This window comes from Mizuhopecten yessoensis, unplaced genomic scaffold (assembly GCF_002113885.1).
Source record: "Mizuhopecten yessoensis strain PY_sf001 unplaced genomic scaffold, ASM211388v2 scaffold7629, whole genome shotgun sequence".
Taxonomy (NCBI): domain Eukaryota; kingdom Metazoa; phylum Mollusca; class Bivalvia; order Pectinida; family Pectinidae; genus Mizuhopecten; species Mizuhopecten yessoensis.
In genome coordinates, this window is record NW_018407143.1 from 277,632 (window position 1) to 305,627 (window position 27,996).

The following is a 27,996-nucleotide window of genomic DNA, read 5'->3' on the forward strand; positions in this document are numbered from 1 at the left end:
AACCTGAACATTCTAACACGGTATGACATTGAAAATTTGATTAAAGATGTGAAGTTACACCTGCCGATCTGGAGCAGGGAAAATCTATTATAAGCACAAACAATGTTCTAAAGATTGACCTCCTCTGAAGGTCAGACTTAAAACTTCGAGGTTGAAAAAAGCATCATTTGTGCCTACAAAGAAAAAGTGATCCAAGGGTGATTTTGTCCTAAATAAGATTGTACAGAACCATATACCATGTAAATGAAATTTGTGATATACAAGTGGTTTTCAATTCCAGTCGATCTAAAACCTAAATGGTCATAGTGTTCCCCTTTGAGTCTTTCAAATTTAATGCAGTTTTAAGAATAAATCCCAACACCCTTTAATGTATTTTTAAGAATAAACTTTCACGAGTGATTAACTCCTATTCATGTTATCGAAGTGAAAGACAATTTTTTTCTAAAGGTGGACATGATGCGATGTCAATTTCGCGCTGTCGGTCATCTGTCGGAACAGGCAAAAGGACATGAGATTGCCTCTATATCGGCATACCAGATTGATGTCTGCTATTTTTAACATTTATCCGAGTTTTCTGTAAAGATATTTTGTTGTGTCTCTGCAGCATAATGCCCGTTATACTGACCATTATACAGATGCGACGTCCAGTTAGAAGTGTGCATGACGATACAGAAATCTCATCAAATTAAATGGACCATCTGTTACATTTTCATATTTATTTAAAGTTGGAAAAATATGTTTAAAAAAAGAACAAAATATGCGTGAGCTTAAAAAAACATATTTTAATAAAATCATTTTATATATCTATTTAGAATTTCTTTTGGGTTGAAAAAATGATTGCATCATGAAACTGACAGATTGATGCTCAGATGTGACCATCCCACCTGCCTTGTACCACTATTACTGTCCATCTGACATGAACATCCAGGCTGGTAATTAACTGGGACCATTTCACATATGTCCTGCTGCCATTTGACAATTTAAATCAATCTCCCAAATTAGTGAATTTTGACTTTATTTGGGAAATAATGGTCATTTTCCATTGTTGTCAAATTCCACAGATTGGCTCTCTTATAAAAAGTTTTGTTCATATTTCCATTTGTTCAGCTGTTGGTGGCAGCAGAGTACAGTGGTTTTCAAACAAATATTTCTCAATCTCAAAAATAGGGTATTTCATGTTCGTTGCAATTACTTATTGTGCAGTTTGATACTTGCATTGAACAATGGTTAGTTTAGAAGGGGAAATACTGCAATACTACAATACATATTTTGGTTTTTTTAATTTTTGTAAATGAATTGTAAAGCTCCATTTTGAAGACTAATAAGATTTCCTATTTACAATATTGTCTGGCTATCAGTGCTCTCCTGACAAGGGGCCACCCCTAATTCATAATTAACATACAATCCAATTAAGAGTCAGAACAATTTTAAATTAAGTAGGTTACCTGGGACAGTCCTAATTATTTACACACACAAAAGTCCATGTGTTATAAGTGTGCCAGCGACAATGTTAAATGTTCTCCAGGTGAGCACAGGTGAACATCAAAGAAAGGCCAGGAAATCCAATCAGTGGCCAGACAAGTGTGTACTTACCTGTAGACTGACCAGGGATGTGGACAGAATTAATTAACTACAAAGATACACACAAATTTGTACAGAAATGATATACCCAATATATACACCATCAGCTATAGCAGGACAACACTACTGATGTGACACCCTATAAACAGGAAGTTATAATCCTCTTCATTAAAAAACCCCACTCACCATAGAAAACTTCCTGATTAGATTGTAAATGTATGTTTAAGCGTAAATGTTTCCTAAACTCATTATACTAGGATTTCTAGAGTCGTCTCTCTTCACTTTAAAACTATCATTTCAGTAAGACCCACTGTTACCATGATCATGACACACGCTTTTGTAAACTCTCAAGACTCTCGTCTATTTATTTCTATCATTTAGTAAAAATAGGTGATTGCTTTGTCTTTTGGAAATAGACATACATTTCAAAGAAAATTGGCATATGTCCTTAAATATACCAATTCTGTGTACTTGGTGTATTTCAAGGTTGATAATACTTTTGTCTTTTATTCTTACAGTCAGAAAAGAAAAAATAGTCACGTACATTTATACTGTTTATCCTATTCTTTGAGGTAAATTTTAATTTTAGTGATGAAATAAAGACCATTCTCAACTGACCTAGCAAAAAGACAATTTCTGATTCATCCAATTAAGTAGGTTACCTGGGACAGTCCTAATTATTTACACACACAAAAGTCCATGTGTTATAAGTGTGCCAGCGACAATGTTAAATGTTCTCCAGGTGAACACAGGTGAACATCAATGAAAGGCCAGGAAATCCAATCAGTGGCCAGACAAGTGTGTTCTTACCTGTAGACTGACCAGGGATGTGGACAGAATTAATTAACTACAAAGATACACATAAATTAAATTAAGGGTATATTTGATTGATACATCCTCTGTGGTTGTATTGAAGCTGTCTCCCTTGCTTTTCAAAAACACTACTCTCATGAAAGATAACCCTTCCTCATAATCAATGACTACATTCTTTTGGTAGTTTCAAAAGACTGTCATCATATAAAAAATGTGTTTCAGTGTTAAACTATTTTTGAAAAGAGATTCTTTTTATAGTTAATTAGTAGGTTCCCTTAAAGAGCAATTCTGTGTATTTCGTATTGTTCAAAATTTAAGAATATGCCCTTAGATTAACTAACAATTAATTCTATGTAAATTCAAAATTTTAAGTTTAGACAGTATTTTTGTCATTAATTTTTGCAGTAAAGAACCAAAACTACAATATGTTGGAAACACATTTTCTATTTTAAATTGTAAGAGGTAAAATCAAATTAATAAAAAAAATAGAGATTATAAAAGATCATGAAACTTTTTATAATTTTATGTTACTTCTGTAAAAACTTAAAAAACTGTAGACTGAAGAAGTGGCTTATAACATGTGGACATTTGTGTGTAAATGATTTTGAATATCCAATGTGACCTGATTAATAAACAAGAGGCCCATGGGCCTTAACAGTCACCTGTACTATTGAGCCCTATAGTATTTATTTTAGTTGTTGAAATATGTACCAATTTGAGTAAAAAATAGTTAAGTATATCGTAAACTTAAGTTTGTCAGGACCATGAGCTGATCATTCCTAGACCGAGTTTCAGTTAAATCGACCTATTAGAGTTTGAAATAGTTATTTTCAAAATGTCTTTCCACCCATCTCGGGCACTCTTTGGTGTTCGTGTGATAAATGCTGTAGATATTGTTCAGATGTTTCAACAAAACTCTGTATGCATATCCGTCTAATGCTAAGTTTGCCTACCAATGTGATTTGTGCATATTTACGGATAATCAATGAGGTAAAGGACTTTTTGTCTTCTTCAAGTTTCAAGCTATACATTATGTCTCAACAGCACGATACTCACATGTTTAAACCTAACCTCAATAATGTTAACCTACAATATGTCCTGCAAGCGGGGGATATAAATTCCACGAATTTGCTTGTTGTAATAGAATTTGTGATTAAATTGCAAAAATTGTAATCGGGCGGCTTGTATTATCGTTCTGAGAGCTCAGCTACTTAAAGTTTTTCTATTTTGTGACTTAAGTTTTAGTTTGAAGTTTTTATTAATTGCTATGAAGTGAAATACATATCAATGATAAATCTCAATCAACATTTAAAGAAAATGAAAACATTAAAATCATGTTATTGTGGGTCTTCAAAAATAAAATAAAATGCAAGCTATATTACTAGGTGCATGTTAGTCAGTTACACTGAATTCTAAATGGAGGGAAATTTATGTATCAGGGTTGCAGTTTTTATGTTCTGGACTCCAGGTCAAGATAGCAAGATTTAATGGCCTTCAGACAATACAGTCATTATGATCTACAGTGGTCAGCCAAGTCTATGACTGATCAGCTTGATAAGGCTGTCCACAACTTTCTCCAGACATTAAAATGTCAACATGAAACCATTTTTGACCATGACCAAATATGTTATCCCTGCTGGTTGCTGGTCAAACCAGCAGTTTTATGTCCTAAGATACAGAAAGATAGCCCCAGTGTCTTAGTGGATGAAACACAATTTTACTGCCCTCACTGTATTGTTTTGTAATGTTTCACTTCCTTCTGGCTACAAGATGACACCTGTTTAGCCAGTTAGTATTGGAAAGCCTGCCTCAGTGACATTTATATCTTCAAGACATATGTATACACAATGTTTAAACATTAAAAAAAACATGGCATTTTTATAATGCCAAAATTTGAATCCAAGTCAATATTGGTAATAGCTCTCTTATTGTCTGTGAATGTGATACTGATCTTCATTACTTATGTTTACATGTGTTAAGGTTTTAAAGGCATATGACATTTTTATATAATGCCAAAATCTGAATTACCAAGTCAGTTTTGATGCCATCATTCCTATCATCTCCAAGTCTGATCATAACCTCTAGGCATATGCATATAACATGTTTTTAATTGAAAAAAACATCGCATATTTTATCATGTCAATACTAGAATTTTAAGCAAATTTTGATACCGTTTTTATTTTTCTGTGAATTAAATGAAGAACTTTTGAGACATATCCATAATAATGTATATACACTGTACAAGGAGACCGTAAGTTTAATTTAGAAATGAAGGTAAACACATGTAAATTTATTGTCAAAATTGTTAATCTGTCAGTCGCAATTATAGATCTGAGGAAAAGTTATAATATAAACATATAAAACATGTTTGTAAATCTGTTGATTTCAAGATTTTTTGGTTTGACAATAGAACTGATCACTTTTAATTCTCTATAATGTGCTTAAGATATACTTATGAATCATGTTTGTTAGTTGTACCAATACATTTTCATAATTCCATATTTTATTTTGGCTAGCATTGATCAACATTATCATTTCTTGTTGTCTACAAATCTGATGTGAGTCTTGAGGAAAAACTATGTGTTTATATGTTTTTAAAAAACATGACAGTTTTATCATGCCAAAAGTAGAATTTTAGGTAAATATTGACTATGTCATTTTCTATTGTACATGTATTTGAATGTAAATCTTTAAGACATGTATACAACATGGTGTTTTTTTCAAAACATATGACATTTTTATTGTAGTTAAACTAGAATTTTAGGTAAATATTGGTGATGTCATTTTCTATTGTATACAATGTGTATGTGATATTGATCTTGTTGTCATGTGGCCTCAAGCTATCTTTGTGCTCTTGCCAAAATCTTTATATATAAAAAAAATAATAAGTTCATATATATTGTTTATAAAGTTGTCATTTAAAGTATTCATTCACATATATGGACTAATTCTTGCTAATAATTTAAAGATGAAATGGAGATTTGCTTGATTTATAAAAGGGATCAATCAACCATGGTCCTATTGGTAACAGGTGATTGATTCCACAACAACATCTGGGATATTATTACTAAATAGGATCCATTTAAGAATAAAAGTCACATCAATATTTTTTTTAAAGAATTATCACTTCTCAAAACCTTGTTATAATCCTTTGGTATTCAATATTTGATTAGCACATTTGTGGTTAATTAAAGAATAAAAAGGGAGTAAAACTCACATAACTAGATAATTAATTAATATTTAATTAACACATTGAGGTTAATTAAAGAATGATTTCAGTACCAGAAAAGAAAAGAATTTCAATTGAAGCAGATTTTATTGTATTTTTTTCAGTTTTATTTATATATTCCTATTTATTTAATTTATTAATTTTAGAATATTAAAGTTGACATCTTATTCATTTATTTGATTTATTCAGAATTTCTTTGTAAAAAATAAATGTTACTTTTCATGTTAAACTGTAAATCTATCTTTACAGATTTTAGTAAATTGTGTTAATATTTAGTTTTGGTTTTGCATGACTTCATATTGATACAATTCCTGCCTCCAGTTGGATGGACAAAGATCACATATTAAAAAAAGGAAAGTTAGAATAATAAATCAAAAATTGGATATTACCAAAATACTTTTTATCCCAATAATTTCACTAATGTAAAGGCATCATGGTTTCGATGCCTTACAAACCCACATTCATCCGTAATATACAACGACCGGTTTTATTATGCTAATATCAAATAAATTATACATTATTTGGTTGATAACATCAATTTTCTTTATGAAAAACAATTTTTCATAAAATGTGATATTTTAAATATTGTAGCATTTACCTGTGCCAGGTGAGAGTGGCAAGGTAAGTGATGTAATTTGAGGTGATGTCACGCCTGGGTCAGTTGGGTCAGGTGTGAACGTCTCACCTCAGCTGTCCTGACACGTGTTCTCTGTCACCAGAACAAGTTCTCTTACTTTGTCAAAAATGGAGAAAAAAACTTCTTTCCAGTAGAAACACTCTGATAGCTAACACCTTCACTATGCTGTAAGAAGTGTCACAAAACTTATTTGGAGAAAAGTGTCATAAGTACACCAGGGTACAATTACCATGAAGTTGTCAGCAATTGGATACCACAGATTTCACACGGATTTCTGATATTTCATTTCTTTCTCAAATTGTAAAAAGCTGCTGAACCTTGGTGTTTACTGTTATTGTGTGGTTGTGTGTCAAGTTTATCGGCTGAAATCAGAATTAACCCAGATTTAATCATTCAGACATGTGATTGATATATGACATCAGAAAATCGTATCTTTCATTTACCTGCAGATGCAACAAAGAATATATTTCATTTTGCCTATCAATCTTTTAATTATAAGACATGTCAATTTCATTATTAAAATTTAATAATTTTAATAATGAAATTGACATGTCTTTTAATTAAAAGACATATATTAAATAAATATCAACTTTATTTTTAATCTTACTTTTGTGCATTTTAAAATTAAATGCTGCAAAAATTTTATAATTGCAAGAGAAATAATTTCTCAAAATTATGAGAGAAAGTTAATATGATTGAACTATATTTTAGACTTTTTGTTCAGTAAATGAAAAAAATGAGATGAAATCTCATAAAATGATCACATCACCCTTTAATAACTTTTATTTGTGGGTTGTCTGTCATATTAAGAAAACATGAGCTCTTAATATTTCATGTAAAATTAATGTCTATGAAAAATGTTTATAAAAGGCTGACTCGTATTCCCACTTAAGTATCAACACAAAACGTAATGGTTACATCCATTGAAAGCTGGTACAAAAAATGAGTACACAGAACAGCTGTGGTCTCTGTGCTCAAGGCTATCACTATTCTATTATTAACTTCATACAATCAATAATCAATTTTTATCTAAAATATATCCTTAGTTTTACTGCTTGAATGTAAATCATAAACTACACTTAATTTTATTTTGTTTCATATATAAACATTTAATTGACACAGGCAAATGCTTCAAGGGCGGCTTACACTATGAAGAATTTTTGTATTGACTACCATATTTGCTGTAATTAGTGCCCCTTCCCCATTTTTTCCAGCATTTATTGAATGAATGAGGCACCCATTCCGAAACAGCCTCCTTCTGGCCCCCCTTGTCAACACTATTGTCTGGCAATCTGAATAGATCTTTTTCCAGTGTTTAAGAGACAAACAAAGAAAAAAGATCAAACCTTGGAAAGGGCTGGGATTTTTGTCTGCTAAGACTGTTCAGCTATGTCTGGTATTGTGTTTCTGTCTTCAGGGATATATGGGTAGGTTTTTCTGGATTTTTCTCATCTTTTTGGAGAAAATATCTTTGAAATTTAGAAAAGCTTGTGTTATAAACAGAAAAATATTGTCAATATAGTATTTGCCAAAACCTTTGAAATTATCTCATAAGTATCAGAACCCAGTTATACCCGTTTCCTCCGACTTTTGCTGTATGCTGTAAATTCAATCATCGGAATCAACTTCTATGCATTGATTATAAAAGAAGAGGAATCAGTCATTTTTTTCACTTACACCTGGTCTTGTTTGTAACGCAAAAATCTGGATTATCTCATAAGGAAAACATTTTGAATATCAATGGATTTGCAATCTCTGTTCGACATCTTTGCATGCTAAAATAGGGACCAACATGTGTCCTCTACATATCTGATAGTAGGTTAAGAACCTGTGAAATGGAGTCTGATTCCAACGGCCTAGTCAGCTTTAGAGCCCAACTGTAGATTTGAATTTTATTTAAAGAAGGCTTCACAAAATACAAAAATTTCAAATATAACCCATATGTTGAGACTTTCTCATTGATCATACAAAAGAAAACAGAAATACAAAAAAGTCTGATTTTGATAAAAGAGAATGTTTTTTTGGAAATTTGATTTCATTATAAATTCTATTAAGATGACAGGTCTTCGAAATGTTATGTAAAGATTTATTCAAAGTGTTGTAAGGGAATGTGGTAAAGCTGACATTATAGGCATGATGACTGCTTTTGTTTCCTTTTTGTTTTCTTCAAAAACAACATCTGGTAACTATGCACCGATATTTGCATACAACCCTGTCATGTAAGAGTAAATAATTAATTCAACACCCCGCTTCCATAAGGCCATTCAACACCCCGCTTCCATAAGGCCATTCAACACCCCGCTTCCATAAGTCGTTGACTTATATTATGAATTTTACATCATACATTTTGTTGACAATGCACAAGGTGCAAAGGTAGCAGCAAGTCACCTGGCTAAAGTCTAAAGTGTGGCACTCTCCAGGGATGGGAGATTAAGAAGGTACCTGTTGTCATGGTAAATTAGGGTCCAGCTGGAGACCTGTCCTCTAAATTCCACCATTCTCTGCAGACAGGGCCAGAACAGACTAGTTGTTATGGAAATCCACACAAAGAAGTCACACAGAGTTATGGTAATTCAGGACTAGAGATAAGCCAAGTTGTTCAATTTTATGTGCTGGAATTCAAATCATTATGCAATAGGCGGAGCGTGAGGTCCTGTGACCTGGTCGATAACATTACCATGACAATGGTGATGATGGTGGGTAACAAACCCTGGCCCTCTCCATCCTGTCACCATTACTCACCCTGCACATTCTCACCTTTAGCTAACACCAAGGTCAGGGACGTAGGCACTTTTTTCAATATGTTGGAAATTGACTTTTCGCAAAATTAAAAAAAAAAAATAGAAATGTAAGATAACATGCATTATAAGGATGGATGTTAATTATACCCCCACAACGCAAAGTTAGGGGGGGGGGGGGGGTATACTGGAATCATCCTGTCTGTGTGTCTCAGGATGTTGTCTGCAGTAACTTGTCCGGAAAACTCCTCCTTAATTAACAGGTGGATTTCATTGAAACTTTGCATGAATGATCAGTATCTTATGAAGTTGTGCACCAGCATTTTAATTTGGGATTTCAACCCTTTTTGATGGAGTAATGCCCCTTTTTGTGAAATACTTTTCCGCGCAACCTCTCCTTAATGAACAGGTGGATTTCATTGAATTTTTGCATGAATGATCGGTATCTTATGTAGTTGTGCACCGGCATTTTAATTTGGGATTTCGACCCTTTTTGATGTAGTTATGCCCCTTTTTGCGAAATATTTGTCCGCGCAACTCCTCCTTTTGATGGAGGTATCCCTTTGTGCGAAATACGTGTTACTAGTGGCACACTATGGATAGCTATGCAATGCTTTGCCTTAGTAAGCCTTTAACTTACAGTTCTTGTTTATGTAGCAGCGGGGGTATTTTGTTTTAGTTCTTTTCTCAGTTTGAATAGCCTAAAACTGTACATAACACTTACACAATGTCTTTAAGGGCATATCTTTCAGTCCTCTATATACTCATCATCGAGAAAACAACACAACACCAACTGCAATCAGCCAGTGTGGACAATAGCAATTAGCCAGTGTGGACAATAGGGGACTATACACCTGACATTTATTATATCTCCAATATATTACAATTATTGTCTATTTGTACACAATTACAAACCCATACTATATCACATATACCTACTATTTTATTAGGTCACCTGAGCTTTGCTCAAGTGACCTATTCTAATCGCTTTTCGTCCGTCGTCGTCCGTCGTGCGTAAACTTTTACATTTTCAACTTTTTTTCAAGAACCAGTGGATGGATTTTTTTCAAACTTGGTCAGAATCATCCTTGGTAGATGAGGCTTCAAAATTGTAAAATTGGGATTCCTACCCCAACCCCTGGGGCCAGGGCGGGGCCCCAAAGGGAAAATTAATCAATATTTCAAAAATCTTCTTCTTCAGACTCAGAGGTACTACAGTGATTTTCTCTATGTGGAAAGAAAGATCATCAGGGGCTTTACTTAAATTGTAAATTTCAGGACCCCCGAGCTATCCGTTCTCCCTTGGGGAGGGGGTAAAGTTTACTATAGTTTATATAGGGAAATAACACTTTTGGGTATATTTTGACAACTTTCTGTAGGAAATTATTTTTACTTGGTGAGAATTATCCTTGGAGGTAGATGGTTTCAAATTGTAAAATTGAGATTCCTACCCCGACCCCTGGGGCCAGGGCGGGGCCCCAAAGGGAAAATTAATCAATATTTCAAAAATCTTCTTCTCCAGACTCAGAGGTACTACAGTGATTTTCTTTACGTGGAAAGAAAGATCATCAGGGGCTTTATTTAAATTGAAAATATCAGGACCCCGAGCTATCCGTTCTCCCTTGGGGAGGGGGTAACGTTTAATATAGTTTATATAGGGAAATAACACTTTTCGGTATATATTTTATCCATTTTCAGCAGAAAATTGCTCAAACTTAGTCAGAATCATCTTGGGTAAATGAGAGTTTTACTTTGTAAAATTAGGATTCCTGCCCCATCCCCAGGGGCTAGGGCGGGGCCCCAAAGGGAACATTTACCAATATTTTCAAATTCTTATCCATTGATGACATGACAAGTATTGTATTTCACTTAGTTTACATGCTGATTTCCACATACATCTAAACAATAAAATAAAGCTACCAGTACCTATGGTATAACTCAGGTGACCGCTAAGGCCCTTGGGCCTCTTGTCTTTCATGACGTACATGACGTATACCCTATAAAGTATGACATAAACACTAATGAGCCAAGCCACCCAACCTGAAAACCTTTCGGAAATACAGGAGGTGCACCAACTCTTTTAGGCTTACGGCTCTATGTGTTGGGATTTCTAACCCAATGTTATCAAATTCAAAAAAATAATCAAAACAAATCACTTAAATTTTGCTAGTGCGTCAGCTTTGACGTCCACGGCTAGAATGAAAAAGCCTCTCACCTGACCACTTTCATGCACCTGTCCTTGCTATAATAGCAACGTGCCTAACGACCATTGAACAAACATGTTGCGGAAATACCCGAAGTAGGGACCTATAGGAAAATCGCAGAAAATGTATACCGGTAATTATCATGACATCACGTATTTAAAAGCATTCTGAACTATGAAATCATTGTGAAATGTCATTTATGAATAAGTTTCTGGACTTGTCTTATGGACAGAGGATGTATTTAGAGGATGTATTTGAAAGGTTACTAGGTATGGAAACATCGATTATCACAATATATTATGTATAGATTTAATGATTATTACACCATGTGTAGGCCATGTTAATGTTGGTAAACATTTATATTCAGTTTGATAACATAAATTTTTAAACTGCAATAATAAAATTTGTCTTATAAAATTCATTTCTTTCATAGTGGGAAATAAATTTCAAAAAGGCAAAAAGAAAAACTTCTGTTGAAATTGAATATGAAAGCCTTGTCATTTCCACAACTTAATTGACAGTTCATGTTCTGCACCAATGAAATATTACCTTTTCATGGATATTATCTTGAAAAAGTTGATGATTTTTTTTCTTGAAAATCAAGATTTATTGCTGAATGTCATTTTACCGTGACAAAAAGCCATGTTACCATGACATTGTTGAGGAAATATACAAATATTTAAACTTCTGTAAACACAAAAGTAACAATTATCAGACATTTCTGAAGAAAGAAAACAACAGAACACAAAACTGTAAATTTTGGGGTCTGTAGTATTGATCGCTTTTCCATCTGTTATAGTTCCGAAGTAGACAAGTAACATATTTCTTCTTGTCACTGGTCATCTGGATAGGGGCAAAGGTCACAAGGTCACACAGATGGGTGTAAAAGTCACCGGAGTATCACCCCCATTTGTTAATCATTTGTAAAGAATTTACTGCTACATTTATGAACAGCCTTATTGATATTTCCTCTATTAACTGGTGTTTTATTAATAAAATAAAATTAGTTAATTTTCAAATAGTAACAAACACAAGGTTATACAGTTTGAAATATAACAGAGTTAAATAACATGACAACCTACCATCATGGGCTGGCTGAGAAACAATTTTTTCCTCCCAATACAACGGTACACTACTTTGATAGTATTATCCTGACATACAACGGTACACTACTTTGATAGGATTATCCTGACATACACTACTTTGATAGTATTATCCTGACATACAATGGTACACTACTTTGATAGTATTATCCTGACATACAACAGTACACTACTATGATAGTATTATCCTGACATACACTACTATGATAGTATTATCCTGACATACAACGGTACACTACTATGATAGTATTATCCTGACATACAACGGTACACTACTATGATAGTATTATCCTGACATACAACGGTACACTACTATGATAGTATTATCCTGACATACACTACTATGATAGTATTATCCTGACATACAACGGTACACTACTATGATAGTATTATCCTGACATACAACGGTACACTACTATGATAGTATTATCCTGACATACAACGGTACACTACTATGATAGTATTATCCTGACATACAACGGTACACTACTATGATAGTATTATCCTGACATACAACGGTACACTACTATGATAGTATTATCCTGACATACAACGGTACACTACTATGATAGTATTATCCTGACATACAACGGTACACTACTCTGATAGTATTATCCTGACATACACTACTATGATAGTATTATCCTGACATACAACGGTACACTACTATGATAGTATTATCCTGACATACAACGGTACACTACTATGATAGTATTATCCTGACATACAACGGTACACTACTATGATAGTATTATCCTGACATACAACGGTACACTACTATGATAGTATTATCCTGACATACAACGGTACACTACTATGATAGTATTATCCTGACATACAACGGTACACTACTATGATAGTATTATCCTGACATACAACGGTACACTACTATGATAGTATTATCCTGACATACAACGGTACACTACTATGATAGTATTATCCTGACATACAACGGTACACTACTATGATAGTATTATCCTGACATACAACGGTACACTACTATGATAGTATTATCCTGACATACAACGGTACACTACTCTGATAGTATTATCCTGACATACACTACTATGATAGTATTATCCTGACATACAACGGTACACTACTATGATAGTATTATCCTGACATACAACGGTACACTACTATGATAGTATTATCCTGACATACAACGGTACACTACTATGATAGTATTATCCTGACATACAACGGTACACTACTATGATAGTATTATCCTGACATACAACGGTACACTACTATGATAGTATTATCCTGACATACAACGGTACACTACTATGATAGTATTATCCTGACATACAACGGTACACTACTATGATAGTATTATCCTGACATACAACGGTACACTACTATGATAGTATTATCCTGACATACAACGGTACACTACTATGATAGTATTATCCTGACATACAACGGTACACTACTATGATAGTATTATCCTGACATACAACGGTACACTACTATGATAGTATTATCCTGACATACAACGGTACACTACTATGATAGTATTATCCTGACATACAACGGTACACTACTTTGATAGTATTATCCTGACATACAACGGTACACTACTTTGATAGTATTATCCTGACATACAACGGTACACTACTCTGATAGTATTAACCTGCGGTACACTACTTTGATAGTATTATCCTGACATACAACGGTACACTACTCTGATAGTATTAACCTGAGGTACACTACTTTGATAGTATTATCCTGACATACAACGGTACACTACTATGATAGTATTAACCTGAGGTACACTACATTGATACAGATTATGAGGCTATAATTGCATGAGGGTAAAGATTGACCCATAGGGGCTGTGTGTCAGGGGTCAGGATGATCTTAGGAGGGGACAGATGGAAAGACCTAGGTGATAGCTCCACAGGGTTTTGGTGCAGTAATGGTTACCCCCTGTATAGTTCATGAAGCCACTTAGATATCAAAGTGGAGGAAAAAAGACCAATTACTTCACCATATGCTGTGGTACCCTACTTTCATTTTACACATTTTACAATAAGTACATAAATGTTAGATCAAAGGGGTTTGACAGATCCTTTTACTGATCCCTATGCCTGTGTGATCACTTCAGGGGCTCGCTTTGAGAAACAGGGGTAAAGCACTGTTAGTTTGACAAGGTCAAGATCAATTTCTTTTTATAATGTTTTCATTAATATCAAAATTTGTAACAATCAAATCAGCTTGTCTTGAAAGGAAATAACAATTGCACAAGCTATGTATTAAAAGTGAGATTTTTCATGTGTTGTAAATAAAAAATCGTTTTGAAATTTGTCTAGGTGAGAGCTTTAAGCAGAGTGGGGTTTGAAAATCCATCATAGAACTGAGCCTGTTCTATTATAATTAGTACTGGCATTTATGTCATGATAGAACTTGTTTTAAAGTTGTAGATCTGTAGATCACAGGTTTTATTATGTGTGTAACAAACATTTACTACGGGGTTGACTGACAGACCTTTACTTCATTTCTTTCCCAGACAAATTAAATGCAACTTGCTGAAAAATCTCTGTAAATTTGAATTCAGCTAGGTGACAGCTGACCACTATAATGATAAAATCATTAAGAAACACATTTTATGGCAAATTAGGTCTGTAGAAACTGAAATGACATCAATATTTTGAAAATTGTTACTTCAAAATGTGTTATTTTTACCATTCTGGCCATTGAACAAGCCAGCATATTTGACATAGTATCATCCTTCATTTGAGGAATGTCCAAATACAATTTTGATAGTCCGAGAAAAGCAAGGATGACAATTTAGCAAAGAAATATGGTTTAATTACCAGGAGAATAAATGAAATTGATTGTGTCTCTAATTTCTATTGAGCTAGTTAATTTTGTTTAGACCAAAAAAAAATGTGTGTTTCAGGTTATGGACATGGCTGAAAATATAGGGTAGGTTGATAAGGAAATTGTTTATATTTTTTATTTTCATGAATCAAATTTATGCTTTATATCAAATTTCACAAAGCATTCCCACACATTACAATGGCCATTGATTTGTCAATAACAGGGGAACAGGTAGAAATCACATTTATGAGTGGCTGTGACTTTTACCTGACTAATAAATTTATCTTAGATATAAGTAGGTGATAAAATGTCTAGGGTGGTATTTCGGGATCCATGAAACACAGTGAGTTTTTTTTGGATTTGACAAAATATGTACTTTTAAACAGTAATTTTCGCCCTATGCTGGTAAAATCCATATTCGTCCAGTGCTATTTGATTGCTATGTCTATTATTTTGGTTACTTAAATTCGCACAATTGATAAATTTGTCTTCATTACAGAGGGCCATGAAAGGGGAATTTCACTACAGTGAAAATGACCTGTTATACAGCATTCTTTTGGACACATATTTGAGTAAGGGATATCAGTAAGGGATTCTGTCTCTAACTGTATGCCAGAGTAAGGCTACAAACACCTTGTAAAACACTATAGACTGTTTGGTTTGTTTTAGCTGGAAGAAGCCGAATGGATTGGCCTACCAGTTGAGGTTGCCATTGAAAAAGCTAAAGCTGAAATGAAAACTGAGAAAACCAAGGAGACAGTACCTCTCAAGGATCTCTATCGGGACCAATATATTGAAAGATTGAGGAATCCAGGTTTGTATGGGACACGTTGATCTTGCGACAAAATCTGTCACTTCACATGTGATCAAGTTACCTCAAATTGATACAGCGACACATAACCATACCAAATAAATGCTGTTTTAAACTCCACAGTAACTTTTCATCCCTTCGGCCATGCACGATACTCAGTCATTCAGAACACCATTTCCCCAATAACTTGAGCTGTCAAATGAACCCATATTCAACATATTACTTTCATTACACACATACAATGTTCTTTTTATGTATATTATATCCTCAACAAAACATGACTCATCACCAATTTATCGCACAAAACCTTGAGCTGAACAGCAGTTTTAGAACAAACTAGAACTGTCGCCTACAGGCTAACTAATACCCCCCACATTCAAGCTGCTTGTTGTCCCTGTAGGGGCTAAATAAACTGAATAAACTAGAATAAAAATATATAGAAAGATCGAGGGTCATGAAAAAGTATTAACATTCAGATGGAACAAGTTGTGTCCCTCCAACCGTACCTCCTACAGTATAACAGAAGGACATTATAACATTCCTACCTCCTACAGTATAACAGAAGGACATAACAACATTCCTACAGTATAACAGAAGGACATTATAACATTCCTACAGCATAACAGAAGGACATTATAACATTCCTCCCCCCTACAGCATTACAGAAGGACATTATAACATTCCTACCTCCTACAGTATAACAGAAGGACATTATAACATTCCTACCCCCTACAGCATTACAGAAGGACATTATAACATTCCTACCCCCTACAGTATAACGGAAGGACATTATAACATTCCGTTCCTCCTACAGTATAATAGAAGGACATTATAACAATCCTACCCCCTACAGTATAACAGAAGGACATTATAACATTCCTACCCCCTACAGTATAACAGAAGGACATTATAACATTCCTACAGTATAACAGAAATTATAATATTCCTACCTCCTACAGTATAACAGAAGGACATTATAACATTCCTGACCCCTACAGTATAACAGAAGGACATTATAACATTCCTACAATATAACAGAAATTATAATATTCCTACCTCGTACAGTATAACAGAAGGACATTATAACATTCCTACCTCTTACAGTATAACAGAAGGACATTATAACATTCCTGACCCCTACAGTATAACAGAAGGACATTATAACATTCTTACCTCCTACAGTATAACAGAAGGACATTATAACATTCTTACCTCCTACAGTATAACAGAAGGACATTATAACATTCTTACCTCCTACAGTATAACAGAAGGACATTATAACATTCTTACCTCCTACAGTATAACAGAAGGACATTATAACACTCCTCCCCCCTACTGTATAACAGAAGGACATTATAACATTCCTACCCCCTACAGCATTACAGAAGGACATTATAACATTCCTACCCCCTACTGTATAACAGAAGGACATTATAACATTCCTACAGTATAACAGAAGGACATTATAACATTCAGTACCTCCTACAGTATAACAGAAGGAGGACATTATAACATTCCTACAGTATTACAGAAGGAGGACATTATAACATTCCTACAGTATTACAGAAGGACATAATAACATTCCTACCTCCTACAGTATAACAGAAGGAGGACATTATAACATTCCTACCTCCTACAGTATAACAGAAGGACATTTTAACATTCCTACAGTATAAAAGAAGGACATTATAACATTCCAACCCCCTACAGTATAACTGAAGGACATTAAAACATTCCTACCCCCTACATTATAACAGAATTCGAAGGACATTATAACATTCAGTACCTCCTACAGTATAACAAAAGGACATTATAACATTCCAACCCCCTACAGTATAACTGAAGGACATTATAACATTCTTCCCTCCTACAGTATAACAGAAGGACATTATAACATTCCTACCCCCTACAGTATAAAAGAAGGACATTATAACATTCCTACCCCCTACAGTATAACTGAAGGACATTATAACATTCCTACCCCCTACAGTATAACAAAAGGACATTATAACATTCCTACCTCCTACAGTATAACAAAAGGACATTATAACATTCCTACCCCCTACATTATAACAGAATTCGAAGGACATTATAACATTCTGTACCTCCTACAGTATAACAGAAGGACATTATAACATTCCTACCCCCTACAGTATAACAGAAGGACATTATAACATTCCGCTGTGGCTGTAGGTTTGTAAATCAAATGTTTCATGGCTTCATGAGAATTTCAGCTATGATCACCAGACTCTAATCTCTGCTTTGAACTTTCACTCCTAAAGACGCATTTAGAATCTTCCAGTTCAAAGGTTGGCATAGTTCATTATGAAATTTCAGGGGTGAATGAGTTAATCCTGTAAATCATTGACTGGATCAGGTCATGAAAGTGAAGGGAAGAGGGTCTATTATAATTTCATTTCCTCCCAAAAAGGTGGAGGGGTGGCACCCTTATAGGGGGAGGGGAGGCACCCTTATAGGGGGAGGCGAGGCACCCATATAGGGGGAGGTGAAGCACCCTTATAGGGCAAGGGTAGGCACCCTTATAGGGGGAAGTGAAGCACCTTTATAGGGAGAGGGGCGCTATAATTAAAGTGAATATGGCTTCAAAACTCTACTATTGAAAAGCTGTCTGTGCTTGTAATAGACTAGACATTATTCATGAAATATTCTTTTATTTTAAATATACTGTTCTATATTTTCAGAATTTGTGCAAAATCAGGAAGATGCTGAGTACCAATGAAAGGTGAAATAAAAAATGAAGTAAGCTACAATATCCATAAAATACTCCAGCCTTTACATTTAAAGTGCATTCAAAAAATATTTCCCTGTAGTTTTGCTTTCTTCTAAACAAAAACAAATGAGGGTAAAAATTAGTGGGTGGATACATGCTAGTCTAATAGATTAAAGTTGCTGATATATATATACCTCAGTTGATGTTGTCAAATGTCATCTATTTGATTGATTAAAAAAGGAGAGCGAAGATTTTAAACATTAAAAGTCTAGAACAGAATGACCTAGTTACATGTAGTTACGATATGTTGATTTCTTTCAGGTAACGTGCCATGTGTGATCAGGTGTAGGCATCCAGGTGAGATTCCGCCAGGTGTTCCTTAAGGAGCTATTCTGCCAGACAGCACAAGAAGGGAACACACTTCAGAGTCAATCAATGGACAATACTTATAGAAAAGTCTATCTTTGTGTTTCTGACAGTGACTTTGGCACATCCTGCTTTGTAGTACCTTCAGAATATCAACGAAGAACCAAAGTTGGACGAATAGAAGTCTTGCTCGATTATCAGGTTTTGGTTTATTTGAAAGTGACTGAGTATTATTATTGAACATCAAGAATAGAAAAAGTTTTGTCCAGGAAAGAGTAATATGTTTTAGGAACAGTGCAGGAATGAAATTTTATTTTGAGATACCTCTTTGTTTCTTCAAAAGAAAAATATTTTGGTGATGCTGAATTATTGATTTGAAACTTGCATGTATTTGAAAACACAATTAAAGGTCCTTTCTTTTGCAAAAAAAAGGTTTGTTCAAGTTTTTTATCTGTTTCTTGTCAATCTCAACATGGAGGCTGAACTTGATATCAACCCTATATTTTCATAATACAGTCCAACCTTCTTGTAAGTCATTGAACCATGAAATAAATCAGGATAGATGAGGCATTTACTTTCAATAATGAACACATACAAATGAATGGAAAAAACAAACAAGAGATCCCAGAGGCATCTTGGCAACCACCATCATACCATCTTCATTATATATGTCAGTTCGATCTTTTCTCTATTTTGTCCTTTTCCATTTGATTAGTTTTTCCTGATAGCCATCTTGTTCATCTGATCAGTTTCAAAAGTTAACATGTAACACTAAGAACAAAGGGGGACCTACATATCCCTCTGGTAGGTACCTACATATCCCTCTGGTAGGAACCTACATATCCCTCTGGTAGGTACCTACATATCCCTCTGGTACGTACCTACATATCCCTCTGGTAGGTACCTACATATCCCTCTGGTAGGTACCTACATATCCCTCTGGTAGGTACCTACATATCCCTCTGGTAGGTACCTACATATCCCTCTGGTAGGTACCTACATATCCCTCTGGTAGGTACCTACATATCCCTCTGGTAGGTACCTACATATCCCTCTGGTAGGTACCTACATATCCCTCTGGTAGGTACCTACATATCCCTCTGGTAGGTACCTACATATCCCTCTGGTAGGTACCTACATATCCCTCTGGTAGGTACCTACATATCCCTCTGGTAGGTACCTACATATCCCTCTGGTAGGTACCTACATATCCCTCTGGTAGGTACCTACATATCCCTCTGGTAGGTACCTACATATCCCTCTGGTAGGTACCTAAATATCCCTCTGGTAGGTACCTACATATCCCTCTGGTACGTACCTAAATATCCCTCTGGTAGGTACCCACATATCCCTCTGGTACGTACCTACATATCCCTCTGGTAGGTACCTAAATATCCCTCTGGTAGGTACCTACATATCCCTCTGGTACGTACCTACATATCCCTCTGGTAGGTACCTAAATATCCCTCTGGTACGTACCTAAATATCCCTCTGGTACGTATCTACATATCCCTCTGGTACGTTCTGAGAAATAGTGCTTATTTTTGGACTGATCAAAAACCAACATGGCTGACAGGGGGACATCTTGAATTTTGAGAGTTAAGGATTGTTAGTGCTGTTTTTCAGAAAGAAGAAGAGGGATCCTTTCCCAAATTTCACAGGAAGATTCCAAATTGTCCCTAGTTATGCATATAAAATTTTGAGAGTTTCCATTTGTTGGCGCTATTTCTCTGAAAGTGCTAGAGGGATCTTTCTCAAATTTCATATGATTTCAAGATTCCCCTTGGTCCTTAGTTATGCATATCAATTATTGAGACTGATTAAAAAGTAAAGACAGTTTAATTTGACAGTTCAATCTCATTTCCAAGTTTATGGGATCAAAACTAACTATTTTAGCCATTTGGAAAGTTTTACAAGTGATAAAAAATCAAACAAGAGGCCCAAAGTACCTGCATCGCTCACCTGCTATTATTCTTACATTGTTAAGCTTAAAAGTTTACTAAGGTCTATACTTACTTAGCATGAATAAAGCTAAAGGATAAATATCATTACCAAAAACTGATTAATTTGTCACAACACAAATCATCCCGATATAGCAATGTCCCCCTGGCCTGTCTACTGATCGAGGGTGTTGATACCTCATGACAGTCCCCCTTCCCTGGCCTGTCTACTGATCGAGGGTGTTGATACCCCATGACAGTCCCCCTTCCCTGGCCTGTCTACTGATCGAGGGTGTTGATACCTCATGACAGTCCCCCTTCCCTGGCCTGTCTACTGATCGAGGGTGTTGATACCCCATGACAGTCCCCCTTCCCTGGCCTGTCTACTGATCGAGGGTGTTGATACCCCATGACAGTCCCCCTTCCCTGGCCTGTCTACTGATCGAGGGTGTTGATACCCCATGACAGTCCCCCTTCCCTGGCCTGTCTACTGATCGAGGGTGTTGATACCCCATGACAGTCCCCCTTCCCTGGCCTGTCTACTGATCGAGGGTGTTGATACCCCATGACAGTCCCCCTTCCCTGGCCTGTCTACTGATCGAGGGTGTTGATACCCCATGACAGTCCCCCTTCCCTGGCCTGTCTACTGATCGAGGGTGTTGATACCCCATGACAGTCCCCCTTCCCTGGCCTGTCTACTGATCGAGGGTGTTGATACCCCATGACAGTCCCCCTTCCCTGGCCTGTCTACTGATCGAGGGTGTTGATACCCCATGACAGTCCCCCTTCCCTGGCCTGTCTACTGATCGAGGGTGTTGATACCCCATGACAGTCCCCCTTCCCTGGCCTGTCTACTGATCGAGGGTGTTGATACCCCATGACAGTCCCCCTTCCCTGGCCTGTCTACTGATCGAGGGTGTTGATACCCCATGACAGTCCCCCTTCCCTGGCCTGTCTACTGATCGAGGGTGTTGATACCCCATGACAGTCCCCCTTCCCTGGCCTGTCTACTGATCGAGGGTGTTGATACCCCATGACAGTCCCCCTTCCCTGGCCTGTCTACTGATCGAGGGTGTTGATACCCCATGACAGTCCCCCTTCCCTGGCCTGTCTACTGATCGAGGGTGTTGATACCCCATGACAGTCCCCCTTCCCTGGCCTGTCTACTGATCGAGGGTGTTGATACCCCATGACAGTCCCCCTTCCCTGGCCTGTCTACTGATCGAGGGTGTTGATACCCCATGACAGTCCCCCTTCCCTGGCCTGTCTACTGATCGAGGGTGTTGATACCCCATGACAGTCCCCCTTCCCTGGCCTGTCTACTGATCGAGGGTGTTGATACCCCATGACAGTCCCCCTTCCCTGGCCTGTCTACTGATCGAGGGTGTTGATACCCCATGACAGTCCCCCTTCCCTGGCCTGTCTACTGATCGAGGGTGTTGATACCCCATGACAGTCCCCCTTCCCTGGCCTGTCTACTGATCGAGGGTGTTGATACCCCATGACAGTCCCCCTTCCCTGGCCTGTCTACTGATGTGTTGATACCCCATGACAGTCCCCCTTCCCTGGCCTGTCTACTGATCGAGGGTGTTGATACCTCATGACAGTCCCCCTTCCCTGGCCTGTCTACTGATCGTGTTGATACCTCATGACAGTTCCCCTTCCCTGGCATGTCTACTGGTCGTGTTGATACCTCATGACAGTCCCCCTTCCCTGGCCTGTCTACTGGTCGTGTTGATACCTCATGACAGTCCCCCTTCCCCATTGTCTTTGATGTACACTCATTGCGGGTGAAAGACTCACCAAGTAAAAAGTTGAACACATTAAACACCTATATATATAAATGTTAATAAGCAATCAAACTGCATGTATGTTTGTGGCCATTTTTAGTATCCGGATACTGATCCTATGGCCAGTTTTAGTATCCGGATACTGATCCTATGGCCAGTTTTAGTTACCGGATACTGATCCTATGGCCAGTTTTAGTTACCGGATACTGATCCTATGGCCAGTTTTAGTTACCGGATACTGATCCTATGGTCAGTTTTAGTTACCGGATACTGATCCTATGGTCAGTTTTAGTTACCGGATACTAATCCTATGTTTTAGTATCTGGATACTGATCCTATGGCCAGTTTTAGTTACCGGATTCTTATCCTATGGCGAAAGTGAAGGGCCCCTGCCCCACCCTAAATATCTCTACCCCAAACCTAATTTCTGTGATTTTCATATTCAGGACATCAAACTGAGGTAAAGTAAAACAGATTTGGTTTAAAAAAGACAAATAAATCAAAAATGTTAAAACCCTTCATTTCACCATTATGGTAAAGTGAGGCACCCCTGCCCCACCCTGATTTTCTCTACCCCAACTTGATTTTTGTCATTTCAGATAGAATAAATCAAATTGAAGTAAACTTTAAAAAAAAGAGTGGAAAAAAAGTTGTCAGAATAGAAATAGTTGGAACCCTTCATTTCACCATGGCCTTCATATTACCATACTACACCGGATACTAATCATATGGTAAGGGGGGTATATATTGGGCTTAATCAGTTCTCTGAGCTTAAATAGACCATTCTGATAGAAATTCAAGTTCCTGTGGTTAACTTAAGCCACCAAAATGGTTACAAGTATATTATTATTAAAAGAAAGCAAAGCTTCAATGGAAAATTAGTTGCTGTAATATATGAGAATGATATACCTCTTTATCAATGGGGGTTTCAACCTAACAGTGGCATCAAGACACTTAAGTCATTTTTCTGCAGGGATGGGAAAATAGTCAAAATCTGGGGGGTTTGGTAGTTTTTTTTAAGGAAAATGTGTCTGTATAAAGGTGGGCCACTTTTAACTGTACCCAGTGCCGTATTCATTAAATTGGGTGTTTCACATTTTCTAGAATATCCACTATAAAAATATTGGGGAAATAGCTTGTGGTTGTAACATCCACAGACCTCTCACAAGTGTTCATACAGGTAGGCAAACTTATTAATCGCAATATGAATAATTATTTTGTAGAATAAAAAAATTACACCTTATAACTCTGAAATAAAGGTAAAGGTAGTTTAAAAGAACTAGTACAGAATATATGCTAGAATACCTTAGAATTGTAAAACATTCATCCTGAGGTAACTTTTCTGATTTTCCAATTCAATAGAAAAGGACAAGAACCTATGGAAAAATAAATTATGTAACATTATGCTCAAAGGTTTACATTCCTTTTACATTTGTATTGTAACACTGTGTTGTAAATGTGTTATTTGTCACTTTCCTTCTGGAGCAGATGTTTTCTGTCCCATTATTTACAGTGGTCACCTGTGTCCACTGTGCCTTGAACTTTGACCTCAGGTGAATGAGACGGCTATAAATAATTAAAAGGTTCCAGCTATGTTTTACCTGGGGGTGTTTTGACATCAAAACTAAATTTTCACCTTCAATGTTTAACATTGCACACTGATGGTGTTAAAAAGCATGTCCTATCATGGACAATTTTACACTTCCCTTTTCAATTCTCTTTGATCTTTTCAAATAATAATTAATCAATTACCGGTCACAATAGGTGATAAATTGTCAACATCATGGAAAGGATAACATACAAAGTGAATTAATCATAATAATTCAATATTCACTAATCCCCAAATAATTGGATTTCAAATGTTTCATTTCCATTTCACACCTTTGTAAAGTATCCAGTATTGACAGTAAAAATATTGGAGCTCCTGGAGCACATCAAAGGTCAAAGGTCAAGTCTTTATTAATGATGAATTATTGGTTCTATACAAATGCAGTTATCACAATAAAGCCTTTTTGAAATAGAACATTAGAACAGATGATTACATAACTGTCCGAGTTCTAAAGAATGATGATAGATTCATTATCTTGGTTGTTATATTAAGGGCACTATAAGTACTACTATTTGCTTGCTTTGTTAATAAGCAAAATTGCCCTGTTCTCAGTTTTTGTTCTCTTTTCTTTATTCCCCAATGAATCTAGATGCACATTTTTTTTTCTTTTCTTCTATTGAACACTATTCAAAAGAAAAAGAAAAAAAAGGAGAATTCTGTAAACATTTTATATCAAACCCAGTTTCTAGATATAGTTGGATGATAAGTATTTAATACTAATGAAGGATATGGCCTCAATTTATTATTGATTCATTAGGGCAAACTATTCTAATTTAATTATGTCTTTATTTTTGTATGCATCCTTTTGTGTTGGAAAACTCAATTGCCTCTCATATTTTATTTCTTCAAATTTGAAACAATTTGGATGTTAAAAAAAAAGTTTGAAATTATAAATTAAGGTCGTAATACAATATATGTTAATCAGTTAGGCATGGAGATCCATATTGCTTTGTCAAGTTGGTAAATGTATCACAGTACATCTTGTAGCATTCTCAATTCATGGCAGGCTGAGTTTCAATTAAGGACTTTGTTTAAAGACTGAAAATTCTATTAGATATATCATGATCTTTGGAAGGTGTAGCACCATATTGTCACCTGATGACTATGTCGCTTTCTACCATAGTAGTTTACATAAATATTCTCTAAGTGTCAATTTGTTTACCTTTGTATTGAGTACCTTGGTAACTTCTTTCTTTGAAACAATACAAAAGATATCAGATTCACTTACAATTAGACATTAGGGGGAAAGAATCAGTAAACTTTCAATAAACAAGAGACCCGTGCATGGGCCTTCGTAATACAAATGTTTTTCTTGTCATATTTTCGTGTCGTCATTTCTGTATTGCGTATCGGGCATTCCATTACCGTAGTGTAAATTATAGTAACACCGGGTAAAAAATAGTACACGGCGTGACAATGATATGTCAACACAATATCGAGACTTAACTTGGAAATATGTAATAACACGTACTTCAGAAATAAAGTTTATGATACAAAGACATTAATTAACTCACGGGAAAACACTGACATACGATCAGACGACTTCAAGAAGGTTGTATATGAGGCGCATGGAATGCAGACTGATGTGTTTTGTTTACCGACCTCACCTGTACGTATCACGTGCTAACAGTAGTTCACAAGCTCTTGGTCGCTACGACTTTTGTTGTCGAGCGAGTTACGCTCTGTCAGATACATCGGTTCACAAATGCAATTACAATAACTCTGTGAAAATAGTGGTTTGTAAAATATCAAGATCCCTATAAAATGCAAGTGCATGTACGTAATAACGGCATACCATGCGATAGCCTATGGTTACATATGTACCTGACATGTAAATATACCATGCGTAAGCGGGCTATGGAATGATGTCCAAAGTGTACATGATTGAGAGTAATTTTGTTCCATAAAAGAACAGTAAATTGACAATTAAATATAGTAATTTAATTTATTTCCGTCATATTTGGTATAGTAAAGAAAATAAGTGTCATTGTATAAATTCTATCCCTCTGCAAAAAGTCGGAATTTTTTCAAGGTAGGCAACTCTCACCAGGATCAAAATTATTGTAAAATATAAAATAAATTAATTATAAAGACTTTGCGGTATTTGGTTCAATTTTTAACTCTTTTTGAATGAAACTATTTGTCCTGTTTGCTTTTATCTTTTATTACATACTTACTGATAAATACGGGTTTTTTGTATATGCGATACGACACAATCGCTCTAACCCATATCAGCCCTTGCCGTATCACACCCCAAAACCTGTATCAGACCCTGCCGTATCACACCCCAAAACCCTTATCAGCCTTCAAAACCCATATCACACCACTTTTGGATTTTTTTTCGTTTTTTAATATTTCAAAAAGAAAACTAAATCATAAGATAGTAGTTTTTATTAGTAAATATGTAATAAACAGAATAAAACATGCCTTTTTCCATATCACACCCAGTATCAACCCTCGACCAATATCAGCCCTCGGGCCTTCGGCCCTTGGGCTGATATTGCAGTCTCAGGTTGATACTGGGTGTGATATGGAAAAAGACATGTATTATTCTCTATGTATTTACTAACTTTTATCCATACAATTTCAATAAAAAACGCTTTTTGTAACATGTTGTAGATATTTTATGATAAATAAAATATTTGTAGGGTTGATTAGCAATGCTTCATGCCACATGCTCAAAAAATGTGAAAGTGTTGAATTTGAGAAAAATATCAATTTTTCGGTATTTTTTACAAAAAAAATCCCAGTTAATCGGAATGTTTATATTTTCATAAAATCATCTCTACAATATGATATAGTTATAAATTAACATCCATTTCTTTCATTAATGGTAAATAGAGACCTTTGCGTAACGAAATTCACAGTTTTAATAAAACATCTTAAACCCCTGTAACACTAGGGCCGCGTTCCCACGGCATCCAAGAAAAATCCAGAACGCCGATCTGCGCGCAATGGAACCACAAGCATCGCCGCGGCAATGCAGTGGCATCGCCAGTGAACGCAGTGGGATCGCATAGAACGCCAAACGACGGCGCACACTTTGAGCATGCCCAAAACAAACGCCGTCGCTCGGCGTTCTGATAAGAGCGAAGTGGGAACACCTCGAGGTCGCCGTAGCAGTGCAGTTAGGTCTCCTACAATGCCACAGGATCGATCGACGCGCAGAGGTCGCAGTGCAACCGCAATGGTTATCGGTGGCGCTTGCACGGCGATTGTACGGCGTTCTCTGAGATGACACTGGGTCTCTACCGCGCTTATACGGTGCCGTGACAACTCGATGCATGCAGTGGAAGCGCTGTGAGAGCGCAGACAATCGCCAATTATAACTCTGTAGTTCATATACGTCAAAAAGTAGAGGAGTAGCAATCCTATTTAAAAACTCTTTTGGATTCAAATTTTTGTCAAAAAAAGAGGATCAAAATGGAAATTTCTTAATTTTAAATATTCTTTTGATTTCATCTGATAAAAACTTAACTCTAGTGGCAGTATATGGACCAAATAATACAGATGTTAATTTTTATCATCAACTTTCGCATCATCTTGAATTATGTGAGAATACATCTATCATCATAGGTGGTGACTGGAATGCACCACAAAACTATGTTAAGGATACGA

General features: G+C 35.9%; 1 protein-coding gene across 2 annotated transcripts in view; it reads left to right on the plus strand.

Annotated features, from left to right (window-relative positions):
* LOC110454011 (39S ribosomal protein L28, mitochondrial-like) overlaps nucleotides 1-19,470 on the plus strand; it is a 94,932-nt gene extending 75,462 nt beyond the window's left edge. Inside the window, exons 6-8 of one of the 2 annotated variants that reach the window (XM_021503306.1) lie at nucleotides 15,801-15,945; nucleotides 18,645-18,702; nucleotides 18,995-19,470. In XM_021503306.1, the coding sequence (XP_021358981.1) occupies nucleotides 15,801-15,945; nucleotides 18,645-18,682 (183 nt within the window). In that variant the 3' untranslated portion in view covers nucleotides 18,683-18,702; nucleotides 18,995-19,470. The remainder of the gene's footprint in view (nucleotides 1-15,800; nucleotides 15,946-18,644; nucleotides 18,703-18,994) is intronic. The other variant, XM_021503307.1, reaches the window with a different exon arrangement.
* The last annotated feature ends 8,526 nt before the right edge of the window (nucleotides 19,471-27,996 follow it).